The following is a 21852-nucleotide window of genomic DNA, read 5'->3' on the forward strand; positions in this document are numbered from 1 at the left end:
CATGTGTCTAAGCAGCAAACACACTCAGAGTTAACAACTCAGAGGGTAAGTGTTGAAGGAAACTAACCCAGTGAAGAGGGAAACAGCAGATGAAGTTTCAAAGGGAGGACAGTGCAGGTGAGCAAGTAGATGAGAGACGGTCAGAAAAACACTTCATGAGGTCATCAAATAATAAAGCTTGACTCCAAAGCAGAAAGTCCTTCTCACTCGCCTAAAATAGTAAGAACCATGGAGGGTATTTCCAGACTTACGCGTCTTTTGGCCCTTCCTGAGAAAGATCAAAGACTTGCCGTGGGTTCAGGTACCACATGAACATCTGCATGACCTTGGTTCCCTGTAAGGAAAAAAAAAACTGACAATAACAGGAAGAAATTTCCAAATATTACCTGCTCATTTAAAGAATAAAAATAAATCCTGTTCTAAAAAATAATATTGAATTATAAACAGTATAGAGTAGCAGTTAAAATCATGGGCTTTGGCCATCGATATACATAGGTTGAATGCTTATATTAGGCTCTGTCTAACCTGTGTAACTCTGGGCAAGTGCTTTAATTTCACTAAGTTCAGCTCTCTTCTCTTTAATGCAGGAATAAAAATGCCTAGTTCACAGACTTGTTGTAAAGATTAAATGCAATAACGTCTGAGGAGAACATCAAAGTGGTTGTCATGCAACAAATGCTTAATGATTAGTATCTGTTGGCTTTTACTATCATTATTTAATGTGTGAAAATCCACATAGGGAAGTTATTAGTCAACTTATGTAATTTAACATTACTTTTTACTTTATTGTGCAGATTATTGTCTTTGCATAATATAAAATAAGGACAGTATTAGCTAAGTATGACTTTATTGAAATAAATGTTTTTAACCACAGCAAAAGTATCTCAGGCTCCCCATACTTAAAATATATAATTTCTCTAGTTAGTGCTATCAACTCTTACTTTGACATTTTTCAATTTCCATGTATACATCTGTGTCTTTTTCTCTCTCTCATAACCATTTCTGGAGTGTCTTAAGTAACTGTGATATTTATAGAGATATCATGGCAAATACAAAGCCGTTCTGGAGATCACTTCTTAAAGTGAATTGAGCAAAAATCAAATTAAAGAAGAATTTTTTTTATTAAGCAGTATCAAAAGAGCTTTAAAATTGAGTAGGGTGCCTCATTTTAGGTCACTACCAACCATAGCAAATAATATTTGATCGGTTGGGCAGCATCCGTTGCTTATAACTATCATCCCTTTATTAGCTATCATGATTGCTCTTCCTTGAAAATATTCCTAAGTTTGGATACCTATACACTGTATTTGAGAGTCATCCTAGTACAGTAGAAATAGCACAATATTTGAGTCAGAGCTAACTTGGGTGTTCTAACTGGGTGACTGAGAATTTATAATCTTGCAGAAATTCAGCATGTAAAATAGGGCAATGTCTACTTTCCAAGGTGATTATGAGAATTAAATGAATCAGTAATAGTTTTGTATCCAGCACAGTATGTGGCACAAAATAGGCCTTTGTAAATGTTAGTCCCTTTCTTTTTTGTTCCTTGTTAACCTATTCATTAAACTACACTTGAGCATGTGAGGGCTAAAGTGTAGTTTATAATTATCACATTGCTATGCCAGTTGTTAACAGAGGCCAGTGTAGGTCTTTTGTTCCACATTTCATCCAAACCTATAATTTAAAGTTCTGCTTTATCATGTGCTTGCTATAAATTTAGGAATAACATTCTACCCTTAATCATGACAACTAATCCTTCACTTTCGCCAAATGACATACTTTGTTTCCTACAAAATCTAGATATAGATTTAGATACATAATAATAACTAAATACTAAACCATTCTCTTCTTTCCACACCAGGCCTTGGTATCAAGTCAGTTGGGGATTATTTCAAGTAATCTTTTATGTTTCGTAGGTAACACCAGAGTCATTCTAATGACCAATCAGTTTATTAAAAATTTCCAACTGACTTGCTAGAAAATTAATTTTTCACTTTTAGATTCCTAGGGCAATGTGAATTGTGGATGTTAATTACTCCTTCGTTGTCACCTTTGGCTATGGTGTGCATCTCAATTCCAGTTTCTCTTATATATACAATACTAAGTAATTAACATCTTTCAAAAAATAAAAATAAAAAGCATTGAGGTTTTTTTTTTATCTTCAAATTTCTCTAAAAGGTTTGAATGTCCACACCATGTTGGGTTTTGCTCATTTTCAATTTGTGTTAGTTTGAACACCTAATTCGCTACATTTATCCTTTTGACAAAGGGGTATTTTTTAAGGCTGGCAGGTTTTGCACCCCACGCTTCTAGGAGGTACCACTTAATGTTGCAGCCTACTGGAATAATGCTCTCTAGAATTGGGCAGGGATGACTTTCATAAACATGCGAGGCTGCCCTATCAGAGTTTATATTCAGGCATGATATAATTTCTTATTTTAAAAGTAATCTTTCTAAAACACATTCATTAGCAAAAATGATAAGTGTCTGAATGAAAGTATTGCATTGTCTTAAATCAATCTTGGTAGGTAAAGAAAAGAGACCTAAAATATTTAAGTTAGTTCTATTTACTCTGCTGCTACCTCTAGGATAAGCTACTCAGTGCTTTAATAGAGATAATTTATTGAATAGAACTGAATGGGTTGACAAGTACTAATTCACCAGGAAAAGAGTAACTTATTTCTTTCTCACTGACAAGATTAAGTCTACTCCATCACCTACACAATTGACTAGCGAGTTTCAAATACTCTCATAGTCATCACATGCTATATGCCTTATAAAAGCTGAACTTCTGTGCAAGAGTTTTATTTTTCTCTAAATGAAAAAAAAAAAACAGCTTACACATCAATTCTAATACGCTCCGGAGCGTGTTCTCATACATATGGTTGTAGATGTAATACCTCAATGACCACAGAATTTTCTAAGATAGTTTGAGATTGGGTATTCCTATGGAATGATAAAACATTGTTCTGTCCAGCTCCAGGTATCAGGGAACAGAGTGGCGCAGAATAAAACAACTTCCAAGAAAATAGGTAGATTGTTCCAGAGGGGAACGAACAGGATTCATCCATTCACCTCCTATGTGCTAGGCACGGTTTTAGGTAAGGGGATCAGGATATGGACAAGACAGAGAAGATCTTGTTCTCCAAAGAAAGTTCTCTGAATTATTCATGAAAAAAATATAATGATTTGGGGAGTATAGAGGATCAACTAAGAATGGGTCAGCTCAAATAGCAGCACATCAATTGTCATCAAAGCACTGGAACTCTCATGTAGGGCTCAGTACTCTATGTTACTAAGCAAGCCTTGGTTTATATCATGGAGGCATTATCTAGCTCATGAAAAGAACTGTCCAGACAATAAGAAAGACCTGAGGAAAATAACAGTGGGAGGAGGAGGTTAAGAAATCTCTTAACCCAAACAATCCCGAAAGAATACCTTATTGATTCAATAAACCTGTATTAGGCTCCTACTCTGTACCCATGTGCACACCCAGGAGCTCAGGAGACCAACCCAAAATAAATTCGTTCACTAAAGATGGTAAATGCTATGATGAAGATGCCTACGGAGATGTATGAGTGGCTGGAGGAGATACTCTAAGCCCAACTATGGGGTTGGATGAGGGCTTCCTATGTATGATATGTGAACTGTGTCTTGCAAGATGAGTAGAGTTAACCATTTCTTTTTACATGGAGTAGAGGAAGAAGTTTTACGGTAAGGGTACAAGATGTGTGAGACAGCAAGACATGTCACGGAAAAACTATATTCATTTCAGTCTTTGGACCATGAGGCAGGGGTGGTGGGAGATGAAACTCCCAAAGTGAGTTGTAGATTAAGTCATGTAGGCTGTGGGGCTCAGGCTTTGTTTTGCAGGAAATGACAGTCACTGAAATGTCTTAAGCAGAGGAATTGGACTTACATTTTGATACATCAGTCTGACTAGAGGCTAAGGAGCTAGACATCTAGGCCCTAGACCTATCACAGGGGCTAGGTGGCTTGGTTTAGCCACTACTGTACACTGATGTCTGCTCCTGCAAAATAACCCTCAATGTGATGGTATTAGCAGGTGGGGCCTTTGGAATAGGCACACAAAAAGATGCCCAACATCGCTAATTATTAGAGAAATGCAAATCAAAGCCACAATGAGGTATCATTTCACACCGGTCTGAATGGCCATCATCAAAAAGTCCAAATAATAAACGCTGGAGAGGATGTAGAGAAAAGGGAACCCTCCTACACTGTTGGTGGGAGTGGAAACTGGTGCAGCCATTATAGAAAACAGTACGGAGATTCCTTAAAAAACTAAAAATAGAGTTACCACATGATCCAGCAATCCCACTCCTGGGTATATATCCGGAGAAGACTGTAATTCAAAAAGATACATGCACCCCAATGTTCACTGCAGCACTCTTTACAATAGCCAAGACATGGAAGCAACCTAAGTGTCCATTGACAGTTAAGTGAATAAAGATGTTTTATATATATATTTATATTATTTTAGATATATAATATAAATATACATTTATATATATACATACACACACAATGGAATAGTACTCATCCATAAAAAAGAATGAAATAATGCCATTTGCAGCAACATGGATGGACCCAGAGATTGTCATATCAAGTGAAGTCAGTCAGACAGAACAAGACAAATAGCATATGATATCACTTACATGTGGAAACTAAAATATGATACGAATGAACTTATTTACAGAACAGAAACAAACTCACAGACATAGAAAACAAACTTATGGTTACCAAAGGGGAAAGTGCGGGGAGGGGGATAAATTAATAGTTTGGGATTAGCAAATATACACTACTATATATAAAACAGATAAACAACAAAGTCCTACTGTGTAGCTCAGGGAACTATATTCAATATCCTGTAATAAACCATAATGGGAAAGAATACACAGACACACACACACTAAATCACTTTGTTGTACAGCAGAAATACAACACTGTAAATCAACTATAGTTCAATAAAAAAATAAAATAATAAAATAATGTTTTTGATTTATCCCTAGGTTTAGCATCGTAGAAAATAACATCTTCACTGAGGCTGTTTGTTCAGTATGTAGAAACAGTCTGGGGACTCAGATTGGAAGTTACTTCCTCTCTTTGTCTCCTCCTTCTCCCCACCTGGGTTGACCTTCCCTGGCCTGACTTAGGAAGGGCCGGCCCTGGTCTGGGGAAGCCTGTCCATGAATGGTGTGTGAACTCGGTCAGTATGAGCCTGTCCACAGGCTGAACATCCCTCCCCCCTATAACCTGTTGATAAGCTCCCTGGCAACTCTGATCCAGGGGTCCAGCTCATGCCACACCTGTACCCTGGGATTTCACAATGAACGGCGGGAGCACCCCAGGCTGGGACCCTCGACTCTCAGGACTGGCTGGCCAGAATAATTCCAGTGGTCAGAACACCTGCTTACAGGGAACAGAGCCAACATTTTATAAGAACTCTAAATGGAGTATAACCCATAAAAATACTGAATCACTATGTTGTACACCTGACACTGATATAGTATCATTAATCAGCTACAGCTCAATAAAAAAAGGACACTTGCCTCACCATGCATGTATAATCTAAGTCACTGAAAGGTGAAATTCACGACTCATGAGTGTGAAGGAGACGCAGTGTGAAAGCAGGAAACATTGAGAGGCATCAGAAGGGTCCATACGTCTCGGGTACAAACATGTTAATGAGTCACACGGGCATCCAAGAAAAATGATAAGTTTTGAAGTTAAAGCGGCGATAAGCGTAAGAGAGGGGGCCTATTTCTCAGGCCCTCAGGTTTCCACGCCGGGGAGGGCATCATGCGGGAATAAAGTTTCTCTTTCCTGTACTACCTCTTTTCCGCAGGAGGAGACACTCAAAGTTGATATCACAGCCCCTAATTCTAGTGACTATTCCCTCAGATAGTTCACATCCCACCAATAATAGCCGTGCCACTAACCTGTAAAGCTTTGCAGAACACCCAGTACATGTCTACCTGAAGAGTGTTAGAAAAAGAGACAATTATTCTGAAGCATCTGTTTAAAAGAGGGATTGTTTAAAAAGAGGACATAAAAGCAGTCCCTATAATGTGTGCAGCTCAACATATTCCTGCCAAGCGCTGGAAAATTTCCGAACACACATAAAATACTGAAGGAAAAAAAAGCTGTAGGCATTTTACTTGCCAGCAGATGGCGACATCGTCTAGTCATTTAAAGCACAGAAGCCTAGGCAAGTTTTGTGCGTGTGCGGTTTAAGTTTGAAGTCTAAGCTTCAAAAACAGAAGAGGGGAGTGCTTGATATCGAGATACAGATGAGCAGAATAAATCAATCCTTTAAAGGCAAAAATCAGGATTTAACAACAAGAACAACAAAGTATTTCTCTACTGATTGCTGTCAGCTCTTGAGAATCAGTGTGGTCTCAGCTGTAGCAACACTGGCACCAGGGAGCGTGTTAGAAAAGCGGGATTTCAGAGCCACCTGCAACTCACTGAATCAGAATCTGCATTTTAACATAATCCCCAAGAGAATCATACGCACATTAAAGCCTAAGGAAAAAAAAACCCATGATTCTCAACACTAGCTAGACAAGAAAATCTACTAGGAACTTAGACCAGTTAAGGGGTCCTGTCCTCACAGGCTCTTAGCATGGGGTGCAGCAGACATCGGTCTTTAAAAGCTGCCGGGGTTATTCTGACATGAAGCGAGGGCTGAGAACCACTTCTCTGAGCTACGAGATGAGCCTCCTTGAAGAAAGTAAGGACAAGCTGAGATGCTATTCTTCAAACAAAAAAATAAACTTTCATCTCAAATAACTTCTCACCCACTGTGCTCCTCACACAAAGCCCAGGTCATCTCAGAGACCCTGATATGACTCTTATTTACGTTTTCCTAAATGTGTTCCACAAAAGACCTACATCAGAATCACGGGAGATGCTTGCTAACCGGTAGCATTCCTGGGCCTCAACCAGACCCACTGCATCAGATTTTATGGGGTGGAGCATTTCTAACAAGTGTCTTCGTGGGTTTTATTTACAAACAGTTTGAAAGCCTCTGGACTATAAGAAGGGAGTAAGGGGCACATATTCAAATAGAATTTGCCCAGACTGAACACTAGTGTCAGGCGGAAATTTCCTGAATTTTCTGGAAACTGAAAATTCTTAGATAAGAATTCTAATGAGTGATATTTCAAAGGTTCTCATGACTGAGGATGTCAAACAAATACAGAGGTCATGTTACTAATCTCAACTTGTCTGTAAGGTAAATAGAAGTGAATGGTCTCCCTTCTCAAAACAGAACAGCACACTATGTAAGGCTTGAATACAGAATGCTGCAGAGCGAGAAACTCCAGGTAGGAAAGGGTATATGCCCCCCACCCCACTTCTCCTTCCTTGGGTTCACCTGCTTCGTTTTCACTGCCACCCTCTGTTCCCCTTTGGCTCTTTGTCTCAACTATGGCTCATTTGGGTCCGAGAGAATAAAAGGAGGCGGGAAGGGCTTCCCTGGTGGCGCAGTGGTTGAGAGACCGCCTGCCAACGCAGGGGACGCGGGTTCGTGCCCCGGTCTGGGAAGATCCCACATGCCACGGAGCGGCTGGGCCCGTGAGCCAAGGCCACTGAGCCTGCGCGTCCGGAGCCTGTGCTCCGCAACGGGAGAGGCCACGACAGTGAGAGGCCCGCGTATCGAAAAAAAAAAAAAAAAAAAAGAAAAAAAAAAAGAAAGGAAAAAAAAGGAGGGAAAAACTATGAGGAAACGAGATTCAAAGGAACTGAGGAATAAGAAACTCCTTCCTCTGATTGCGTCTTGCCAGATGGGATGGTTTGCTTCATCCTCTGACTCCCCATCCTGTGGCTGAACGTGCCCTCGTCTGCAACGTGAAGGTCATGTTATGGTCACAGCTCAGGAAAGGCTAGCCCTGACAGGGGAGTTAGATCAGCCCTGACCGTGACTCTGCCCTGCTCACCACAATCGGGGGATCAAAGCTGTACCATCCTAACGCTGAAGAAGGAACCGTGAATATGCGAAGCCGCTGGAGGCCGGTTTGAATGATTCTAATTGTAGATGGGTGTTTGGACTTCTTTACAGCTTTCTCCACATTTCACACTGTGCTTAGAAACAGTGCACAGTGTTCTTCATATTTATTAGGCTTAGTAAAGAATTCTACTTCAGAGAGGGAATATATAGAAATTTAAAGTTGTGTAATATTAATTTTGATTTGGTTAGTCACACTTCTGAGAATCCCAGCTATTCCGGAGGTAACGTCTTTAGGGCGATGCATTCACAAGCCAGAGTGCAGCAAGTGGCAGCAAAGTCACGAAGCCTTGTGTTTCTCACAACTGGCCATTTAAAAAATTTGAACACCTCACTGTGATCTCAAACTCATTTCAACCTCTTTCCCAAAATAATTTTTTCCCTTTCCTGAAAACCCATCAATAACAAAGCCACTTTCCAGATAATTAGCTGGAAAATCTTGATGCTCTACTTCCTTTTATGTATCCTATTCATCCACGTGCCCATCTATCCATTCATCCATGATCCCCATCTGTCCGCCCATCCATTGATCAATCCATCCATCCACTGAGCTATCCCTCTATCTGATTTTTAAAATTTTTTAAAAATTTTATTGAAGCATAGTTGACTTACAATGTTGTGTTAATTTCTGCTGTACAGCAAAGTGATTCCGTTTATATATATATATATATATTCTTTTCCATTATGGTTTATCACAAGATATTGACTATAGTTCCCTTTGCTATACTGTAGGACCTTGCTGAGGGAAGGATTAGGAGTTTGGGATTAGTAAATGCAAACTATTGATATTATATATAGGATGTATAAACAAGGTCCTCTACCCGATTTATGCTAAGTGAATAGACTGCTGACTTATATATATATTCTCTATGTGTCTAATTAATCTTCCATTATATTACTCCTTTGTTTAAAAAATATTTTTCAAAACTAAAAAAACTTCAAATAGCAAAAAACAAGTTTTCACTATATAAATCCAAAATCCTCAGCTGGGTTTTTATAAGACACTGCTCCATAGGTTCATTCTAACCTCTAATCACATTTCTAGTAACTTAATATGCATCCTCTACTCACCATACTGTACTCAAAATGAATCATTTTCATCACAACATCCCATCTTCTACACATACTGTTTATTAAACAATTATTTGTTCACTGCTCTATGCCATATATTAGACATCATAGGTTCAGAGGTGAGGCCCCCGGCATTATGGACACTGTATCTTTGCAGTAAAGGCACCCCTGGAGCACTTATGCTGCAATTCACATAATACAGGTGTGTGCCAAGGACGACAGGGGCATAGTGTACAGCGCGATTAATTTTGAGCAATAGTTCAGAAAGGTGCTACAGTAAAGGGTGAACAGCAATGTGACAAGAGAGGAGGAAGAGGACATGACTCCAGTTTTCTCTCCTCTGCACAACTAAGTAGTACACATCTTCCATTTCAGCCACTTCCCTGACACCATTTCCTTATCACTCCCAAGTCACCGCTTGCCTCTGAACTTCCACAGCACTTGCGGTCCGATCCACTCAATTTACAACTCACGTATATTTAACGTTGCTCAGATTCTTTCCCCATTTGCCCCTTTTGTGTCATTAACAAACACGATATCCTTATCACTTAGGCGTCCATGAACTGTTTTCTATTTAGTGAAAGAGGAAGCAAACTTAGATCATCTCTGAAGTCCCCGTCTTTAATAATTCATACAGAGACTGAAACAGCAACAGGCTGTATCTTAACTGGACCGTCCCCTCCTCAAAAGCAGAGATCACCTACAATTTTCTGAATGCCCTAGGGAAAAAGCTGATGATAATTTAACAAAGGCATTTTATATAAAGACTGTTGTGATAAAATATATCAGACATTAATTAGCATGTGGTGGCTCAGGTGGCCAAAATCATGGAGTTAATTACATTAGCTTTGCTCTGTTCCTTGGTCCCCAGCCACACCCCCAACCCTAGTTAGGCTTCAGTGAGACCAGAGATAGAGAGGGGGTAAGATTCAGGGCAAACTGCACCTCACTCCTGAGAAACTCCTCCAGTGGCAGTGTCAGGCTCACCATCATTACAACGTGAAGGTGGTCATTTAGCAACTCAAAAGAGCAGAATGTTGAAAATAGATTATTTCTCTGCTGACAACACGTTTCTTTTCCCTGTTCTCTACAATGTTAATACAGACTTTTAACACAAGAATTATTATTAAGAATTTTGAAGAAAGGAAGGAAAGGAGGGATAATATTTTCTTTAAATTACAAGCTCCCATAAGAGAAGCTTTACTATAATTAATGCGATCTGGAAAAATGCCCATTAACTTTAGTAATAAGAACATCATTTTGGATCAATCCTAATTCTATGACTCCCCTCCTTATATGGGGTGACTAAACAGTTTTAAATCTTTTAGTTGTTTAGCGTGATACTCCAGGGAATCTTGTCTCAAAATGTAAAGTGTGCACTTCCCTTCATGGACACAGGAAATATTTTATCATCCAGTCTCACATGAAAATAACAGAAAATCAGAGCCCACAGAAGAGTATTGATAAGAAGACTCAGAGAGTGGGAAGAAAACTAGATGAGGAGACAAAGACCTGGATTCTAGAACAATTTCAATCCTTTAAAGAGCTGTGTACTTTAGATATGTCATTACATTTAACTTTTCTAAGGCTATGTCTTTATCCTCAAATGAGGTTGATAACTAATGATTCTATAGGGCTTGGGCAAAGACCAAATGAAACCTGTGAAACGTAATATAGTTTTGCTAGCCTTGGTGGTATCTGTTGTTCATGATTATCATGAATAATAAATCATTAATCTCTCTTTCCTCTGAAGAGAGGGAAAAAAGCAGTCGGGTCTAAATTACAACAGAAAGAAAGAAAGATAAGTTCTTAAAGGGCTTCCTAACTACAGGAGTTGAGAAACCTGAAACCTAAGAGTTTATAGAATGACCTTTCTTGAAAATCTGTAAGGAAACTATTAGCAGTTAGGTTTTTGAGTACCTCTAGTAAAGCCTTATGTGGAAGTAGAGGGATAGATCCTAGAACCTCTAGGCTTTGCCTAGCCCAGTCATGTGTGAGGCTGTCCCTTGCTGGAGAAACTGGCTGTCTTCCAATGCTAGGGGTCCTACGTGGTGCTATTTCACTTGGTGTTGGGAAATGTGTTTTCAAGAAGGCATCGAAGCCTCCAGGTGAAACTCATGAAAACTGACTTACCTGGTTGCCTCCACTCTTGGGGTTCACAAACACAAGCAAAGGTTTCATGAGAGGAGAAGAGATAGGTTTTATCACAAAAGGACGACCTTTGTTTTCCTAATGAAGAAAGAAAGCAGAACTATTGAGACATACATCTGTGACTTGAAAGGCAGCCCCAAAACAATGAAAGTGAGAAATTACTAGCACCACCGCTACCCCCTTACCCCCCCAAAAAAAACCCCGCCCCAGCCCCCAAAAAAAACCTCTGCATCTTGTTTCACAGGGCTAACTCAAAGTAAGTGAGAAAGTATCTCAAGTTATAACTTGCCCCCAAGAATTAAGCCACGCTTTTGTTTTTATTCTGTATACTCAAAGCGTTCTAGAAACGTTCTAGCTCTTATCTTCATCTTTATAATCTTTGGGATAATACTTCCACAGACAAGTGCAAATGCTCTGATTCTGAAGTGGCAGGAGGTTTCATATATATATATATATATATATATTTTTTTTTAAGGAATATTTATTTGTATACTTATTTATATATATGTGTGTGTGTGTGTATATATATATATATTTTTTTTTTTTAAGGAATAGGCAGAATCCCAGTGTGGTTAGAATGAGGTGAAGGAAAGAGTGGCAGGAGATAGATCGGAAAAATACGCTTGGCCAGGTCAAGTCAGACAGAGGTGGCTATGGAAAGGAGGATGGATTTCACTGGACCATCACCCTCAAACACTTACTTCAGTTCCTCTTTTACTGGCTTTTCTTTTAAAGCTTGTTCTCTTCTTCTTCCGATTTGAAGCCTTCAGCGAGTTCTGTAGGGAAAGAAGGGACCACCTGAGCTCGCAGGCAGACGGCCCACGAGCTTTCCCATGCAGAACCATCTAGAAGATGACGGCAGCACATGCTGTTCGACGTTCATGCTTCTCATGCTTTGACACTTCCAAGCCACTGCTCATGGGTAAGCCACACACAGAACCCAGTCGCGTGCTTCAGAGTGAGCGACTGACTCCCCACCACACGGAGAGGCAGGGACTTAGAACCCTGGAGGCTCTCATGGACTCACATAACAACACATGTTATACCTGCCAACCCTCCCAGTAAAAATGGAAGAATCCCAAATTCTCTGAGGGGCTCCAGTCTCCCGCCCAACCAGGTCCGTCTCCCGCCCAACCAAGTTCAAGTTCACCTCCTGGTATGCAGATCACCTATGTGGAAATGTAAAAAAGGAGGCCATTTTTCACGTTTTCCTTTTTCGTTTTTCGTTTTCTCTTTTTACTTTTTATAGGGAATGACCTGTTCATAAAATGACTCAACCCCACTGGAACTTTATGATCCAACTCCCCTATCAGCATTAATGGCTTGGTTTTAAAATGCAAAGACTCGAGTTACTTATAATAATAGAGTGGGAGCCACTGCTCTTCCTTTCTCTGGCTAAAGACCCATTAGTTTAAAAAGTCCTCCCTCCCCTGGTAACATTGATTTTTTTTTTTCTTCTCATAGAATTGCATCCAACTTGCTGAAACACAGTGACCCCAAATTTACATTCCCAGTCTTTCTAGGGATTTTATGGACCCCAACTTTGTGATTATTACAGCTATTTATTCTTAATATTTTATACAGATGCTTTGAGAAGAACCTCTCTCAGGGGACAGTCACAGCTCACTGGCTGAAGACAAGGCAAAGCCAGATTTAATTAGTGAAAAGTCAATAGTTAATTAGATTGCCATCTTCATAAAGGCAAGCTATTACTACCATGTCGTAGAGTTTTACAGAGTGTTGAAAGCCTGAAATACAAAATTCTTAACTTAAAAGCTTATATAAGTATATACAACTGCATTGTTTGAGCAATTAAATGTTTTCAAACAGCTTGAAGAAACTTAGGTATTTATTCTTCAACATTTTAGAGTACTTTTTCTTAGCATTCAGAATAAACCTTAGTCTAGAGTACATATAGTAAAACATCCAAGTTACAAGACTGAAACTATTTAGTTTTTATTTTACTTTCATTTGAACCATGAAAAAAATAAGTTGATTTGTGGCCTGTGCTCACCAAGGATGAAGGAAACTTTCTTGGACAACCATTTGTCCAAGTCTTCAGGTTCTCTGAATCTCCCCAGAAATTGGAAGTTCATGGGTGTTCGAGATTCCAGGTGATCTGTCATCACTCACTCTAGACTATACTTCTCCTGCAAACAGATCTCCAAATTTCTGAATTCCTCTTTAAATGGGTGTACTGCCGTGCCCCTCTTTGGGAAACTTTTGCATTCTTCGAGTATTTGCTATATTTTGACTACTTTCAGTTTTATTAAAAGGGAAGAAAAAATTACTCGGAACCTTTAAACTTTTAATCAGCCAAATATTCCAAGAAGAATGCTGAAAACTATTAGACCGACAGAAGCTGTATCTACCTGATGGCACTCAGTGATGCTCTGAGTGCTGGTACTTGGGCCCCAACAAACATTCTTATTTAATTTGTTTGGGGTGAAGCCCAGGCAAAGATACTTTTTAAAAGCTCCCCAGAATAGAATAATAAAATAAAATAAAAGCTCCCCAGGGAATTCGAATGTGTAGCCGGGGTTGAGAACCCCTGTTTGAAGTACAAAGGGCAGAGTGAGTAGCCATATGTACTGCGGTAAAGCCAATCACCGCGGTGAGGAACGTGAGGTGTGGGATCTGCCAGGCTCGGTGTAAATTCTGAACCACCCTGTCACTTAGATCTGTGACCTTGGCCGAGTCAGTCAAACTTCTGAAATAACAGTTTCTTAATTTTAAAATGAAGTTGATAATACCTACCTCACAGGACAGTTGTGGAGTTTAAACAAGAAAAAGGATGTGAAGCAGTTAACTTGGTATCCGTCCCATGAGAAGCACTTCCATAAATGCCAGTTGCCTCGTTCATAGCTCTAGATCCCCAACACCCAGCACAAATGCCCGGCACATGGTATGAACTCAAATCGTTGTGGAAATAATAAACCAATATTTTTAGAGTTCACAACATTGAGTGAGTCTTTCCTGATTTTGAAAAGGATCCTTGGGAAGTGAGTGATTGTTTCCTAACTTCTTGGCTGTTTTCATTCATTTAGTGCCAAGAGAAAGGCAGGACCCCGAGTGCTTGCAGGAACACACTGTCGGCCTTGCTTCTTGACAGCACTCAATAATTAAACTCCAAGAGGTAGGTCGAATGCATCAAGCTGAGGTTGTTTCCTAAACTTGCCTGATCACAGAAATCATAGTTCTTCAGGTGATTCTGATGATCAAGTATGTTTGAGAAACAGAGGGTTAGAAAAACACATCAAAATAAGGCTTGATGTCCGAAAACAGGGCAGGCGGGGAGCTCAACTCTAACAGGGAACAGACACACAAAACGGCCTTTGTTTGAAACACAGATACAAGTGCTTCTGAGCCTCACCGAGCCACACGCATCTGAGGCCATCATCCCACAGAACAAGAAGGGGGCAAAAATAAAGCACGGTGGTTGACTTACAGTACCTGGACGCTTCTATGTGAGCTCTGAGTAAGCTTACAGCCCTATGGATGGTCAAATAGCAAGAGATAAGCAGTACGGAACTTCACAGCACACATCCAAATTCCCCAGGCTTCCTTCTGTTCCCGTGTAAATATGTATCTCTGTCTCAATATATCACTTCTTTTAGAAGGCAGCGTAATTCAACGAGGAACAGATGGACGTGAAGGCAGATTCGGGCTGTGTTTTGGCCAAGACAAGTCTTCTAGCCTTGCTTATCCACACTAACACTTACCCTGCCTGGTCAGTATTGTGAGAGCTAAACGAAACATGCTTTCCAAGAATGTAAAAATTATGCCAAGACGTTATTGTCTAGAATTGTTGGTGATACAGTCAAGAAACCTTTAATACTTGTCCTGTGTCCTAAAACAAAGCAGCCCTCTTAACAAGGGCGGCTAACTCAGTGATACAAAGGGTTCACTTTGCAAGTTCAACACTTTCCAAACAGTGAAATACTGTGCTCTCATTTGGATTTTTACATTCTTCTGATTCCAACAGCATTCACCCCCTGTACATTCTGTGCCCACTCTTTTGTTAAAGTCCTAAGAAAAGATAAAGGCCTTTTGTTTTCTTGTACCAGGTATTGGGCAGAATTACCTTGCCACAAAAATGATCCTATCAACACAATCTTTATCATAGTTATGACTCCTTCCTGGGCTGTTACAAAATCTTATGGGGGAATCACCCAGCTGTGAATGAAGCCTAACGTACTACTCTTATTACCCTTCAGGGATTTCCTCGGGTGATGGGATCACAACGGATCTAAATAATAACAGATCTAAAGAGAAGATATCTCACTTCATCATTCCAAATGAAGGCCTCCTCCATCATACACTGGACAAAACTCTGATGGATAATAAGAGAGCAATCCATGGACTTTGTCTATTCAAGAACGTTCTCACTCTGCCCTGCTTCAGCCGTACCATTGCAGCAAAGGTTGCTGTGAGGACGGGTAAGCAGAAGGATCAAGAAAACTCATTCCAAAGTTAAGGACAGGGTCTCTGCAGCTTCTCAGGCGTATATAGCCAAATCACAGCAAGTATCGCTTGACCTTTAGAACTAATCAAAGGAAGTCACTTGGGCATTGAGGGAGATTGTTGGCCATTGCTATTACATATCATGGGGTCCCCAGCATTTTAAGATCATCCAGTCATAAGGAATAAGGACTAGCATGAAGAAAGGCAACGCAAGGCTAGGCAGGAGTTGATAGCGACATTTTTATAAGTAGACCATTAGAAAGAATATGAATATCCATTGGGAAGGAGTTGGCTTAAATTAACTGTAAACTATCCATAGTGTGGGACATATACAGTAGTTTTCAAAAGAGTCAAATCTGTACGTATTAATATAGACTTTTCCCTATGACTTTTTTTAACTGGGAAAGCCAAATTTTAAAGCATTAAGTGGAGAACGATGTTAGTTATTAAAAACACAGTGTCCGCCCCCAAACTTAACCCACGAAAAGTTCATGTCACACAGGTCTTGCTCCACCAGCTCCAAGTGCTTACACTCGCATCTGAACATCTTTAACGCGTTCATCCAGTCAAAATATCATCTGCTAACATTTTCAGTCCAAACACTGACATCTGTAACTTTAAATATATGTTTACTTTATATCAACAGATTCAGGTTTGGTTGTTGAAATTTGGTTTTCTTGTCATTTTAATTCCTTCCAGTCATCTAACGTCCATCATCTTTTAACTTCTAGGTCTCTCTAAGTAATCTGGTGACGAAACCCAGCAAATCATCCAGGCAGCCCTCATTTCCCTTACCATCAAACTTTCATGCAGCTCCCAACTCCACAGCTGGTCACGGAGTAATTATCCACTCAGAACCAGCCATCTTTCAACAGAGAAGGAAAATATATGGTTTAATTCCACCTCTTTACAACCCACTTCTCCTGACCATTATACACTCCAGCAGATTTCCTTTACTCTTCTTCTCTCATCTGTTTAGACACAAACATCACAAATAAAGCTGACTTTATTTGATGACCCATCTTCACTGCTGTTCTCAGTTATGTCCTACCAACTTGTTCTTCCTCATCCTTCTTCCCAGGGATGCCACCCACATCCTTCAAAACCAAGCACAAATGACAGATTTTCCACTGAGCCTAGGCTGCTCTCCACGACTGAAGCTGCTCAATTCTGCTTCATGTCTTCACTGTGTTTCTACATCTTAGGTGGCATTTACCTCTCTCTGCCTCAGATGTGTAGGCATCTCACTGACCAGGGCTATTTCAACCAACCTGTCTGGCCCCTTCCTCTCACCACCATATATGTATCTCTCCCACGAGATGAACACTGATCAAAAAGACAAACCTTCCCAGACATCTGAAAGCTACTCTTTCATTAAAGATTTACATGTGGCTGAATTCCTCTCCAGAATCCACAAATACCCTGACCAATGATTTAGATGGTTGTGTCTATTTTCCCCACTGGGGAGTACACTCTTTGTGGACATCAAATGAACATCTGATTCATCTTTGGACCTCTCACTGCATGTAACAGCATCTTTGAATGTGGTTAATTAAACATTTACTTAATTCAGTTAAGCCTCTTCTCCTTTATCGTTTTTAAGCAGTGTCATAGAAAAATAAAGAAATATATAAAGAAGGAAAGATATATAAATTCTAAAAGTCGAAAAACATTTTATCTGTTCTTTATCTACTTTCCAAATTCTATTTTTTTTTTTATCATTTCCCAATACCTCCAACAAATTCTCTAATCTTACTGCTTCCACACCATCGCTAACAGGTTGCCACCCATACTCTACACTCTACAAACTATAGTTTTTATGGTCATCAATGCTCTGGCCCCAAACACAAGGACTTTTCTCAATCCTTGTGATTTTTTTCATGTCTACAGAATTTAACATTGATGATTGCCCTACTTTTCTTTTCATTTTTAATAATGAAACTTTAATGCAACCATAGTTCTCTCTCTATCTCGCAGGATTCTCTCCCTCCTCTCACTTTCTGGGTATGGATGTTCTCCCAGTCTTCTTCTGTTCTTTTATTCAGTAAATGATCAGGTCTTGACTCTCTCCCATGGGATAGGCATTATGCTAGTGAATACACAATCCCACTACAGTGTGAAATACAACAGTTATAGTAGTATTTCAAGGTGTACTTGGAAACAGAGTAGGTGCCAGGCTATGGCCCCTATGCTTGTCTACTTCTACCCTCTCCATTGGAAATCTCATCCTCTTTACATCCTCTTTCACCATAATACAGATGGTTCAGGGATCAGTAACTTCTATCTTGACCCCCGTATGACTACCCACTGCTGCTATCTGCTGTTGTGTGGCTTCACCTGATACCCTGCACCCCTAAAAGTCAACAAGAAGGAAAATAACAAGAGCTAACATTTGAGCTAACCTTTAGCTCTGAAAGACCTAAAGGTTACAATGAGCCGGGTGCTGTCCTGTGTGTTTTATTTTTTCTTTTTTAGTTCATTAGTCCTCACGAAAGCCCTATGAGTTAGGTACTAGTATTATTTAACCTTTGCAGCTGAGAAACTGAAACAGAAGAGATTAAGTTGAGATTAACCAAGTTAGTAAGTGGCAGAGCAAGGTTATGAACCCAGGCAGCCTGGCTTGCAAGCCAGAGCTCTTCAGAACTACTCTATTGCAACCCTGCCCCCAAGCTCATCATACACTACCCTTTACATAGAACTTAGTTAATTGATTAAATTACTTAATGGCGTTGGAGCCCAGAGGAGGAGGGACCACCAAAATTTTAAAACTGATTCAGCAAGGCTGGCTACAGTAACACGGTAAGGCAGCATGGCATATCATTAAAAGCTTGGTTTCCAGAATCACAGTTCTTGGGTTCAAATGCCATCTCAAACTATTCAATAATTATATAGTCCCAGCTAATTTATTTGACTTTTCTATTCCTTACTTTCCTTAGCTGCAAAATGGGACTAATAGGATACCTGCCCCATAGAGCACTGTGATGATGAGATACTGAAGGTAAAGTACTTAAAATATTTCCTAACACATGTAAAGCGTTCAATAAATGTTAGCTTTCATTCTTATTATTACGATGTCCTGAATCATAGAACGTAATAAAAAGGTGCGTGATGAAAAAAATTTTGGACTTTAGCATCCAGACTGTGAACTACTCTCCAAAAAACACCCCCACCAACCAGCCACTTAATAAAAGTTGCTAAGATACCAACTTATTATTCTGAAAATTTAAGGGCAAACAAGTAAGCATTTTTTATGTATTTGCTGGTCATAAGGGAAAGGTCTCTTTATAGAAAAATTGTAGCTAAAAAATGAAGAATAAAAACTGGAAAAATCACCCTTTAGCAACCCCTAATGAAAACAGATTTAGGTAACAATCCTTAATGGATAAAATTATAGATGAAAGACTGATGGACAACTTTATAACAGATGGATTAGGATGACACCTCCTGAATTCACAGATCAATCTTAACGTCACTAAGAGTGAACAACCTGATATCATGTTCCTTTAAAAGCTACACTATAGAAAAAGATACCATTACCCATATTGTCCTTTTGCCAAGAAGTTAAACCTGAATCTAATGTCTTTATATCTAAATATTTCTACAAGAAATATGGGCCATACAGAAAATCATTTTAAAACACAATAATAAAATCATTTAATAACACAATAATAATCAGCCAAAATTAAAATATGAGATATTCTACAGGTTAAGTGACCCAATTTATTCAATAAATAAATGGCAGGAAAAATAAGAGAGGAGATTGCTATAGATTAAAAGAGATTTAAGAGATCAGTCAACAAAAAGGCACTTGTAGACTCTGGATCCTAATTTGAAAAAAATAACTGTAAAAAAAGATATATTTGAAACAACCAGAAAATATTTTAAGGATGCCACCTCAAATTATTTAATTTTGATGGGTGAGATAATTGTATGTAGTTGTCTTTCTAAAGTGTTATCTTTTCAGGAAACAAAATGAAGCATTTACAGATTAAGTGGTATGCTAAAATCTGCTTTAAAATACTCTAGCAAAAGAAAAAAAGGAAGACTTCCACTCTGGGGAAGACAGAGTAAATGGGGTGGGACCAGGAGAAAAATGGATGTGGCTCTGAAAAGGTAACATAGGGATACCTGCGGTGATGGAATTGGTCTGTGTCTTGACTAATCAATGTCAAGATCCTTGCTGTGATGTTATACTATGATCCTGCAAGATGTTACCATGAGGGGAAAGTTTGTAAGGGGTACATGGGATCCTTCAGTGTTATTTCTTACAACTGCATGTGAATTTCAAAACAAATTTAACTACAAAAAAGAATATATGGTGTGGCAGGGGTTAGGTGAAACAATAATAGCAGAAAAGTTCAGGGTTATACACTTTTATGCTCAAGTGTCTTATTTAGTTATTTTAATGTTTACTAGTATTGGCATTGCAGATCAGTTCCTTTTCAGAAAAGATGAATATAGAAAAAGATGTTTAATGATATAACATACCAATAACTAAGGGTTATTATTTAGACATAGGATGAGAAAAGCATTGATTGAAATGAAGACCAAGAAGGACCTGACCTCAGACAGGAATATATCAGGTATATGAGGTCTTGGTTCCAGAATTCTGACAGTGAGTTAAAATCTGTATATTTAAATGTAATGTTGAACAAGACACATAGTAAAGAAGTGCTTTTATAGGAAGAGATGAATGAGTATGATGTTTTGTCAGTAGTATTCCTTATAGGAAAGAAATAAGTGACTAGTTAGAAAGAAGTGACGACTAATGTGTTACTGAATATTGCAACAACAATTCAGGATGTGAAATGATAATTGCAGAGTTTGTGTTTCAAGTCAAATTTCTGTATCATCTGTGGTGCTTCAGGTATAGAATCTGTTTTATGTCTTTATGAACATTAAAAATATCTGTGACACCAAAAAACAAAGTTCATGGTTATGGAATTCATTATGACCTTCTCTTTCTCTTCACTTGCTTGAAAATTTCCACAACCAAAAGAATTTTTAAAGTTTAGAAAAGTAAACTTAGAATTTCTCTGCAGAGTGGTAGTCTTCTGATTTTTCTGTTCTATCTTCAGGGGCCCAAAATCCCATACCACTAGGTCATCCTACACACTCATGCTAGTTGTTTCCTTCTAAAATACAGTTTTCCTCTATCACTCCTTTGCTTAAAAGGATAAAGTTTACATGAATCAAAAATCTCCCCCAGCCAGGCCTGAGCAACCTTATGCTCATGCCCTACACACCTCCTACACAAACCTTCCACAGCACTCAACCTAGTCTCACGGTCCCATGAAGATAATTTTGGACAAAGTATCCTTGCTTGTGCCATTCTCCTGTTGGTCATTTCCTTCTCCACTGACCTCAATCCCACCCATCTGTAAGGAGGCAGAATGAAATCCACCTGCTTCATGAAGCTCTCCCTGATCTTTCCTTAAAATAACTATATGGTTCTTCAGAGCAAGAATTGTCTATTATATCACAATGCCTAGTAGCCTTCTTGATACCATCAAGGTTTTTGATGAAAAACGTGTTGATTTAACTGAATATTTACTATACAGCACATGGAGAGATTACTGAATTTTAGGGGAAAAACACACACAAAGAAGTAAAAATGTTAAAGAGGTTTTAAAATAACACCAAATTGGAAATCAGTACACCTGAATCTCAGACATAGTACTGTAATTGACTTGCTATGTCACCTTGGACAACTTACTTAGCATCTTGTGACATTCAGCTCTAAAATGTAAAAATAACTAGATGTTTCATTTTTTAATGTGTAGATACTGTACTCGCCTCTGGAAAACAGTTCCCAAGGGCTTCCATGGATTGTAACTTGAAAAGATGATTCCTACATGTTACTCATCAGAGGCAAAACTTTTATATAAAACACATGAAGCAAAACAGTGTCCCTGATCTACCAGTTTTTAAATAAAACTGAGTCAATGAGAATACACTACATGATAATTTTGGAGACCATCTGAAGTAGGACTGCCATATCTTTTAAAGATACTACATTCAAGAAGACTCCTAAGGTACCCGCACCCCGGGGGAGGTATAATCTTCTCCCTGTAACATTAAAAGTCTGCCATCCCATAACTTGGAGATGACTATCTAAGATGTACAGTACAAAGGTA

At 39.0% G+C, this 21852-nt stretch overlaps 1 protein-coding gene across 1 annotated transcript in view; it reads right to left on the reverse strand.

Moving 5' to 3' along the window:
• DGKI (diacylglycerol kinase iota) overlaps window positions 1-21852 on the reverse strand; it is a 456496-nt gene that overhangs the window by 209395 nt on the left and 225249 nt on the right. Inside the window, exons 9-11 of the mRNA XM_073809968.1 lie at window positions 11953-12027; window positions 11234-11329; window positions 252-334 (exon numbers count right to left, since the gene is read on the reverse strand). Coding sequence (XP_073666069.1) covers window positions 252-334; window positions 11234-11329; window positions 11953-12027 — 254 coding nt within the window. The remainder of the gene's footprint in view (window positions 1-251; window positions 335-11233; window positions 11330-11952; window positions 12028-21852) is intronic.

Source organism: Tursiops truncatus, chromosome 9 (genome assembly GCF_011762595.2).
Source record: "Tursiops truncatus isolate mTurTru1 chromosome 9, mTurTru1.mat.Y, whole genome shotgun sequence".
NCBI lineage: Eukaryota > Metazoa > Chordata > Mammalia > Artiodactyla > Delphinidae > Tursiops > Tursiops truncatus.